General features: G+C 43.7%; 1 protein-coding gene across 1 annotated transcript; it reads left to right on the top strand.

Annotated features, from left to right (window-relative positions):
- Positions 1–8,933: 8,933 nt before the first annotated feature.
- LOC138944559 (uncharacterized) lies at positions 8,934–9,737 on the top strand. Its single transcript, XM_070315380.1, has one exon. The coding sequence runs from the start codon at positions 8,934–8,936 to the stop codon at positions 9,735–9,737; it is 804 nt and encodes a 267-aa protein (XP_070171481.1).
- Positions 9,738–10,712: the final 975 nt, after the last annotated feature.

Raw genomic sequence — 10,712 nt, 5'->3', positions numbered from 1 at the left:
TTTACTCGAGTGTCGAAGAAACACAGCAACAAAACAGCAGAATCGAGCGAGTCGCGCACGAACGTCGCTTTACGCGCGTTCCGTTGCCGCTGGCGAGCGACGTTTTGATGATGATGATGTATATAAAGACACACGCCCGTCGGGCGAAAGGGAATCCGGTTCCTATTCCGGAACCCGGCAGCGGAACCGCATACAATTCGGGCCCTCGTAAGAGTGTTCGTCGGGGTAACCCAAAATGACCTGGAGACGCCGTCGGGAGATCCGGGAAGAGTTTTCTTTTCTGTATAAGCGTTCGAGTTCCCTGGAAACCTCTAGCAGGGAGATAGGGTTTGGAACGCGAAGAGCACCGCAGTTGCGGCGGAGTCCGGATCTTCCCCTTGGACCTTGAAAATCCAGGAGGGCCACGTGGAGGTGTCGCGCCGGTTCGTACCCATATCCGCAGCAGGTCTCCAAGGTAAAGAGCCTCTAGTCGATAGAATAATGTAGGTAAGGGAAGTCGGCAAATTCGATCCGTAACTTCGGATTAAGGATTGGCTCTGAGGAGCGGGGCGTGTCGGGCTTGGTCGGGAAGCGGGTCTGGCTGACGTGCCGGGCCTGGGCGAGGTGAACGGTCGGCGTTCTCGCGCCGGTCCCGAGATCCGAGCTCGGTCCCGTGCCTTGGCCTCTCGCGGATCTTCCTTGCTGCGAGGCTTCCGTGGCGGCGCGAGCCGTCGTGGTCGTCCTCTTCGGCCACCATTCAACGCTCAGCTCAGAACTGGCACGGATTAGGGGAATCCGACTGTCTAATTAAAACAAAGCATTGCGATGACCCTCGCGGGTGTTAACGCAATGTGATTTCTGCCCAGTGCTCTGAATGTCAACGTGAAAAAATTCAAGCAAGCGCGGGTAAACGGCGGGAATAACTGTGACTCTCTTAAGGACGTTCGGGTGACGCTCTTTATTGACTTTATGTTTATAAGCATAAACGATGTTCTGAGCTGATCCCGATGTCTGAGAGTCATAGTTGGGACGTGAGAGGCGTTTGAATTTTCGCCTTATATGCTCAAGTCACACGCCCACCTCCTCGTGGTTCTCCCGGAAACGTTGCGTTATCGCAACGGCTAAGTGGTGTGAGGCGAACTTACGGGGCAGACCCGAAAGTTGAGGACGAAACAAACAGCTAATGCTCACTATGCCTGTTTTCAGGTACCAGATTCTTTCTGGAAAGATCCGAGATAAGCAAGTACTTTTTAAAGTACTGAATATGCGGGTGGTCCCGTTTGTGTTTATTATGACGACCAAGCTTTCTCCCTGGCTAACGAGTCTTCTTACTATCTAGGATTCTTATGCTTGATTTAAAATTAAATATTTGCTACGGTTAAAACGCGCAAAAATGCTTCGGACACAGACAACCCCGATTCCGGGTTGCCTGTGGCGGGTTTACCCTCTGTGGATTACGGAATCACCGATGACAACTTGGCTTGCAATATTGATAAGGATAATGATAAACTGATTACTATAAATGTACCGTTAAAAACGAATGTTACGCATTGTGATATTTGCCGCATTAAAAATATTTTACAAGGATTCCTAAATTTAAAAGATCTGATATATCACTACAAAGAACAGCATAATGATGTGGACATATTGCTAAAATGTAATGCGTGCTCAAAAACTTTTCCAGGTTTGAAAAACAGGAATGGTCACCGACCTAAGTGTAAAGGCCCTCAGCAAATAATAGAAAGACCCTTCAAGTGCTCCGAGTGTGTGCTATCTTTTGACACAAATATGACTTTCACAACACGAAAGACACGCGCATCCAAATACACGTAACTACAAGCGGAAAGAGGAAGCGGAAAGACTACATAGCACACCGGGAAGACGCGTATGGATGATAGACGAAACAAATATGTTGCGAAGATTAAATGAAAGATACAAGGATGCACGTTTTCCTAATAAAGAGCTACAGCATTACTTTCCGGACAAAACATTGAAACAGATTAGCGACAAGAGAAGATTCTTGCACGATAGAGAGTCCCGTAATATAGAATCATTGCATGATCTGTTGCCGGAGACAAGTGCGTGTGGCGACATTACTAACGTTGTAGAAAGTAGAGCACTTGAAAAGACGCCAGAACCCTCAACGTCTGAAAGCGATCAGACCCTAAGGTCTGATGAGACTTGGAGAAAGACTATGAGTGAATTTATGGAGTCAATTACAATATCCTCAGATAGCAAGCTGGCAAGTCTAGAAGTCCCCTTAAAAACATTATGGGTAAAACATAAAGAAGAACCTAGCCGTCTGTTTTCATTAATAGACGAATTTATTGAAAAAGAAATAGTTCCTATGCTATTACATGCAAATAGTAAAAATAAAAATAGAAAAGAAAAAACTGGTTCTAAACATAAAAATAATAAATATAATGATAACAGCAATGAAAAAGATAAAAATGATAATAAATATAACGATAACAATAAAAGGAATAATAACAATAATAATAAAAGGTGAATTAAAAATTATAACCAACGAAAAAAATTCGGTTATGCTAGATGCCAGGAACTATTCCATAAATGTCCTAAAAAGCTTGCTGAATATACAATTAAGAGTGATTTTTCTTTTATGCATGCTCGTCGAGAACCCCCTCCTGCCGAGAGAGTGAAAGAACTGTACGCTGATCTTTGGAGACAGATAGGACAAAACGAAGTAGATCTATCAATACCAATGGACCATATTCCGCAGTTGGATATAGGAGAAGTGTTTCAACCGATTGCGCTGCAAGAAATAAAGGACCGGATAACAAAAGTCAAAAATAAATCAGCAGCAGAAATGTATGGCGTTAAAAAATGTCACCTGATGCATACAGGCACGGTTGAATTGCTAGCAATCTTGTTTAACATCCTATTGTTAGAAGGATACTTTCCAACGCCATGGAAAAGAAACAGAACCACTCTAATTCCGAAACCCGATAAAGATCTTAGCGAAATAAAAAATTGGAGGCCCATTACCATCGGGTCGCTGCTCAGTCGCATCTTTTCGGCAGTGGTGGATAGCAAGCTTCGAAAATTTATAATACAGTCAAATCGGCAGAAGGGCTTCTCAAACGAGGATGGATGTAGATTTAATACTCTTCTTTTAAGAGAAGCAATTAATGAGATGAAGAGCACAAGTGGAGGAACGGTAGTAGTATTAGATATTAGCAAAGCTTTCGATATGATTCCGCACTTCATGATTGATTTAGGCTTAAAAACAAAAGGAGTGCATAAATATGTTATAAACTTAATAAGAAAAATGTATCAGAATTGCAGAACTTCGATTAAAGCGGCAAATAATGAAAACATAGAAATAGAGTTGCGAAGGGGAGTGAAACAAGGTGATCCGCTGTCCCCCTTATTATTTAATTTAGCAATAGAGCCGATCATTAAACATATAGATAAAGAAACAACAGGCGTACGAGTCGAAAGCGAATCTGTGTCTATTTTAGCGTTTGCTGACGATATAGTGCTAATAGCTAAGGATAATGTAGAAGCGAGAAATCAGGTTAAAATGATTCATGAATATCTAGTAAACATTGGTATGTCCTTATCCGTCTCCAAATGCGCTGCATTCCAAATTGTACAAAAAAAAACAAAACATGGTACATAAAAGATCCAGTAATTAAAATTAAGAACGAAACGATTACAAATATTGAACCTGACAAAGCCTTCGTGTACTTAGGTGCTAAAATCCATCCCTGGAGTAATTTGATAAAAGAGAATGAAGTTCCCTCAATGGTTAGAATAATTAAAAACGTTAAAAAGTTATGTTTAAAACCTTACCAAAAAATATAACTAATACAAACATATATAGGGTGGTCCTCGCGGTAACGGTCGCGAGTGGCCTTCACTTGGACACAGTACAATTGGACACGGTGCAAATGGACACGTTACAAATGGACACGAGATTGTGCACACGGTTCAATTGGACACAGTGCATTTTGACACAGTAATTTTGGATACAGTAGCTTTTGGACACATAAGAAAATACGCATCGTTTACTTGGACACCGCTCAATTGGACACTGTTCATTTGGACTCCGTTCGTTTGGACACAGAAAGATGCGCACCGTTCATTTGGACACCGTTCGTTTGGACACCGTTATTTGCCTACCGTTCGTTTGGACACCGTTCATTTGCCCACCGTTCGTTTGGACACCGTTATTTGCCTACCGTTCGTTTGGACACCGTTCATTTGCCCACCGTTCGTTTGGACACCGTTCATTTGCCCACTGTTCGTTTGGACACCGTTCATTTGCCCACCGTTCGTTTGGACACCGTTCATTTGCCCACCGTTCATTTGTACACAGAAACATGCGCACTGTTTGTTTGAATATGTAACAGATGGAGAGAAATAAAAATCATTTTGGGAAAATATAATCAGTATTCTTATAACACTTTATACTGGTAAATCTATGTAAAATATGAAATCGTGAAAAGGAGATACATTTGAAGGTTATAATATCTGTCAAAATAAAATATATTCATACTTATATATCTCTGATACTGATGTCATTAATTTTACATTGCTTTTAGCACTTTGTTTAGCCTTTCGCATATTTGGATGTCATGCATGGATACAGTGGGTTCCGCCCCCCCTGCGGGGGGGGGCTCCACTTCCGGAAGATATAACCTAACCCAAACCTATTTCTTATTTAAAACAAAAATTTGGTGTGGATTACGTCGTATAATTTAAATCAAATTTTGGTGACCAAACGAACGGTGTCCAAACGAACAGTGTCCAAATGAACGGTGCGCATCTTTCTGTGTCCAAACGAACGGTGTCCAAATGAACAGTGTCCAATTGAGCGGTGTCCAAGTAAACGATGCGTATTTTCTTATGTGTCCAAAAGCTACTGTATCCAAAATTACTGTGTCCAAATGCCCTGTGTCCAATTGAACCGTGTGCAAAATCTCGTGTCCATTTGTAACGTGTCCATTTGCACCGTGTCCAATTATACTGTGTCCAAGGGCACCACTCCCAACGGTCGCCACGATTTTTAAGACACTTACAATAATCTGACATAAAAAAGTTTCAAACAAAAGTTGTGTGGTTTCAAGGGGGCCATAAGATGATGACAATGATTTGACCTTGGAAAATCATTTGAAGGTCATGTGAAGGTCAACTTTAAAATCTTAAATGGAAACCCCCATTTTTTAGTATTCTTGTAGCTGACATTGAGAGCTTTCCAAAACACTATAACAAAGTATTTTTTTATTCCATAACTTGCTCCCCTTGGCCGCAATAAAAAATAACATAAGAATGGAACAATCAATGGACCCGGCTATGCATGGTTTGGTCCAGAGTGAAAAATTAAAGCATGCACTAAATAAATATTTTGAGGAACTAAGGATAGTAAAACCTGAAACGATAAAAAATGTAGATAAGGCGAAAATACTACTTAAAAACCGAGAAGCAACTAGTTGGGAAGATCTTTATCTGCAAGGTCAAGGTGTAAAAGATTATCGAGGGGACAAAGTCGAAAGTAGTGGCTAAGAGATCCTACGTTACTAAAAGGCTCGCGTTTTATTGACGCGATAAGACTTAGGACGAATACGTTCGGGACTAGGATCGTCCTCAGCAAAACTAAGCCCAATGCGGAGGTGATATGCAGGAGATGCTCGATGCAGGCGGAGACTTTGGGACACGTTTTGGGCATATGTATACATACTAAACCTGCTCGTATAAAAAGGCATAACGAGATTAGAGATTTTCTGGTGAACAAACTATTTAAATCTAAAACGGTATTTGTCAAATATATAACTCGCGGTATAACTCGCCGCTGTGGATCGTACCTAAAACAGCGGATTCAAAAGGCAATAAAAGATGGCGCATGGTCATAGATTACCGTGCATTAAACGAAAAAACAATAGGAGACGCGTACCCGCTCCCTAATATTACAGAGATATTGGACCAACTAGGTAGCGCGAAGTATTTCAGCGTTTTCGATCTCGCGTCAGGATTTCACCAGATACCTATGCATGAGTCTCACGCTGGCAAAATGGCCTTTTCCACCCCCTCATGGGCACTACGAGTTCACCCGGATGCCGTTCGGTCTCAAGAACGCACCCGCCACGTTCCAGAGGCTCATGGATCAGGTGCTATCAGATCTTCAGGGGAGTGAATTATTCGTATACCTCGACGATATCGTATTATACGCCAGTTCGCTAAAGGAGCACGAAGTCAAGTTCAATAAGTTAGTCGAAAGACTCAGGAGGGCAAACCTAAAGCTTCAACCGGACAAATGCGAGTTCTTACGAAAAGAGGTCGGTTATCTGGGGCACATTATTAGCAATCAGGGAGTAAAACCCGACCCCGCAAAGGTACAAACAGTTAAGGAATTCCCTACCCCGCGAAACGCGAAGAATATAAAATAGTTCCTCGGCCTGGCAAGATATTACCGGCGATTTATCCCTAACTTTTCCGAGATCGTCCCTTAACTAAAATTCTAAAGAAAGAGGAACCATTCGCTTGGAAAGATGAGCAAGAATTAGCATTCGGGCAGCTCGGCGAAACCCTGTGCACGGAGCCGATCTTACAATATCCAGATTTTACCAAACCCTTCGTAGTCACGACGGACGCTTCGGGGCACGCGATCGGCGGCATTCTGAGCCAAGGTCCTATAGGTAAGGACCTGCCCATCGCGTATATCTCTCGCCTCCTAAATGCGACCGAAAGAAACTATTCAACCATAGAGAAAGAACTGCTCGCGATAGTCTATTGCGTAAACTACTTCCGACCCTACCTATACGGACAGAAGTTCGATCTGGTCACCGATCATAAACCCCTAATATGGTTGCATTCGGTTAAAGACCCTACGTCCAGGTTAGTCCGTTGGCGACTAAAGTTAGCCGAATACGATAGATTAAGAATACTAGAAGATAACCATTGTCCGGCAATAGGCAGACACAAGGGTATAACCATGTCCTCCAATCGCATTAAGAAACGGTATCACTGGGCCGGAATGAAGGCCGATATACAGTCTTTCGTACAAAATTGTCGTTCCTGCCAGTTGAAAAAACTGATACGCGTAAAAACTTAACAACCAATGGTGCTTACCGATACCCCTGACTCCGCCTTTGATAAAGTTTCTATGGACATAATGGGCCCCCTGGCCACTATACGCTCTGGTAATACTTATATATTAACAATTCAAGACTTACTGACTAAGTATTCTCTCGCCCTACTTCTCAAACACGCGGGCACAATAAACGTAGCGGATGCATTCACAAACGAGTTTATTTGTATATTCGGAGCCCCGAGGGCTATACTAACCGACCAAGGTTCCCATTTCCTCAATAGATTAATGCGCAACGTAGCCCATAAATTTAGAATTAAACATTTTAGAACTACAGCGTATAGACCACAGTCTAACGGGTCAGTAGAGAGATCGCACCAGGTACTTTGGAAGTACCTGAAGCACTACGTCGACAAATCCAACGAATGGGACACCTATCTCAAGCTCGCATCGTTCTCTTACAATACAAGCGTCCACGAAGGAACGCAATTTACTCCTCACGAGCTAGTTTTCGGGAAGACTGCCAAGGTATCTTCCAGCGAGACCGACACAACCCAGGAGCCGAATGAGAGTTACGCGAGATATCTGACAGAATTGTTTAACAAACTTAAAGACGTGCAAACAATCGCACGCGAAAATTTAATCAACACAAAAAAACGATCTAAATTATACTACGACCGTAAGCTCAATACGCGTAGATTTAAGGTAGGAACTAATGTATATCTGTTACGAGAGCCCACAAAAGGTAAACTGGGGGACCAGTATACTGGACTTTATAGAATCACCGAAATACTCGGTAATAATAATATCAAAATAGCCATAAGTAGACATAAGAAGCGAATCGTGCACGCGGATAAACTAAAGTTCTCGCCACACCAAGCCCCCACTTCGATCAGTACCCCCCCCCCGAGTTCCTGACCGCAGCAGCTATAATAACACCGCACCGGAAAAGGACCGACCAGTTAGCAATGAGCCTTAACATGGAGCCTACCTCACCGATCATCATCATCATCGCACTTCTATCCTCCACTGCATATAGTCTAACGGGATACGACTGCGGTAGTGATAAATTGAACATTGTTACAACTAAGCGAGTTCGACCACACCACGGGCCTACAATGCCGGATTGAGATCGACCGGACCATATACTACTGTGGAATGCATTCCCACATCTCTGCCGTACAAAATGGGAAGCGAGAATACATCCGGGAAATATCTGCCAAAACGTGGAAGAAGCTGCACGACAGTGGAACTATATTCCTGGGAGGCAACGCTTTAATCGCGGAAATCAAAATAAACACCACATCCACGCATAGCCTGACATTTGCCGGAACCCTCACCGTAGACGTACGCTGCACAGGGACGCAATTCAGCAATCCATTCGGAACATGGGACAACGTGGTCGTACAGGCTTCTATCAAGATAACTACCAGGAGCCTGGAGTTGCCGATCAAGCACACCTCAAATGAAGTCGTCTTACCCTCAGGAAGCCGTTGCCGCGCAACGGAGGGTGAATGTAGCGACGCAGACGGTACGTCAACGTACTGGAGAATTATACCGACGGATAGCTGCAACTTCCGACGCTGATGTATTATACCAAGGCATCGCCTACTGGCTCACCCCCAAGGAGGCACAGAAGGAGTCCTCCGTCATCTACACAGTCACAACAAAGGAAACTACGTTCGCTCTAGCCAAGACTTCAGATACGAACCTCTGCGGCTATAAGTTAACCCAGACGGAACACCCGAAGTTATTTATCCTTGAGACGCAACCGAGAAGAACGTTCAAATCTCAATCAAGAATCGCCATCGACAACCTTGATATCTTCTCATACGTGAACTCCAAATTCATATACGTGGAAAAGCACCTGAAGACCCAATTGACACAGCTGTACCGGGACATCATGGGCCAAAAATGCGCCCTGGAGAAACAAATTCTGGAAAACGCACTCTCACTTTCCAGCATCGCCCCGGACGAGATGGCATTTCGTTTGATGAAATCGCCCGGCTACATGGCAATCACCGTCGGCGAGGTAATTCATATCATCAAGTGTGTTCCCGTCCTGTGCAAAATTCGACAGACCGAGGAATGCTATAACGAATTACCCGTCTCGCATGGTAATACGTCATACTTCTTATCACCAAGATCGAGGATATTAATGAAGACAGGAATCACTAGGGAATGCAGCGAGCTGTTGCCGACCATGTACAGAGTCGAAGACACATGGTTTCGGATTACGCCGAGACCTATCGAGGCCTTACCACCATCAACCATCCAACCACTAACTAAGCCCTGGTGGAAGTACGTGAGCCCATCAAATCTCGCGATCAGCGGAATTTACTCCACAGAAGACTTGGACCGCTTGAGAAATCACATAATGTTCCCAGTAGAAAAACCCGCGATGTTGGACACCATCGCGCAGGGAGCTATGGGACACACGATCCCCTATGGGAGCGTGTCATTGTATAATCTCATGGACGAGAAGTCATTAGAAAAGATAGCGGAAAACGCCGGAACACGACTGTGGCAACGATTCATCACGTTCGGATCAGCAAGCGCTGGAGTGCTCGCCATAATCCTACTAGTGAGACTCGCTAAGTTCGTAATCGATTCTATTATAAGACGCTACGCTCTTCACTCTGTCTATAGGTGGAGTCTTCACCTGCTGGGAGCAGTCTGGAGCTCAATCACCTTCTCCTGCAGATGAGAGCCCGCGGACAGCCAGCACCTAGGGAACAAGGGACCCGGAGATCCCTATTGCAGAATCAACGCCCCTTGCCCTCCCTAAGAATAGCGAAGAAGTACCTAGAGAAAGTGTGCACGAAGACCCCCAAAACTCACCAAACGCCCCACCGAAAGACTATGGTAAATTGAATAAATATCTATATACCCACCGAGGATCCTAGATTAATAAAAATCGCATAATCAATTGTTAGCATAACTTTAAGAAAGTGATGTAAGCGTACTACAAGCATAAGTTTAAGCGCTTTGGAGAATGTTGGAACAATAACGTCCAACATTCTTTTCCGAGGGGGGAGGTATCATCCTGTCAAAATTTCAACCTTTGAATTTCTATTTGTTCTCTCTTAAATAATCTAAGTCTAATAAGCGCAACTTGAATAGCGCGCCAAAAACACGCCATGACACTTGATTCCTCCGAGTGCCGAGGCATGGCGCTTCGTTAGCTCTAAGGAAATTCCCACTACTGAGCATTCCACCACTACGCATCCCTACTCTCGGCAGCGGCCGAGCCGCCGAAGCGAAGGAGCCCAGTGCGCGCTCCAACTTTGGGAGTCTACTCCGCCACTTCGAACCGTCAACAGCTCTCTTAGGAGAGCCTCTCCCGCGACTGCGACGCAATTCAATTCTAAGTTCGAATTCTAACTCTAACTTTAAATTCAATTTCAAAATCCTAACTCTAGTGTTTAATCTAAATTTACTTATAACTCTAAAATTAAGTCGAATTAATGCAACAGTGTACAAGTTGAATGAACATATTGTGCTGTATGAGAATTAAGTCGACTCTTCATTAACGCACCTTATCCAACTCTTGCTTTGAGCCTTCCGCATCCGTAAGTAAATAATACGCATTTTAAGATTATTTCTCCGCTCTCATCCGTTTGGTTAACCTTTCTGTTAACAATATCCTGTTAAAATCTACAGTTATCAAAATACATTTTCG

The sequence above is a fragment of the Polyergus mexicanus genome, unplaced genomic scaffold, assembly GCF_030449975.1.
Source record: "Polyergus mexicanus isolate NDT 795.1 unplaced genomic scaffold, iyPolMexi1.0 SCAF_268, whole genome shotgun sequence".
Taxonomy (NCBI): Eukaryota; Metazoa; Arthropoda; class Insecta; order Hymenoptera; family Formicidae; genus Polyergus; species Polyergus mexicanus.
This window is presented reverse-complemented; position numbering and strand designations above follow the sequence as displayed.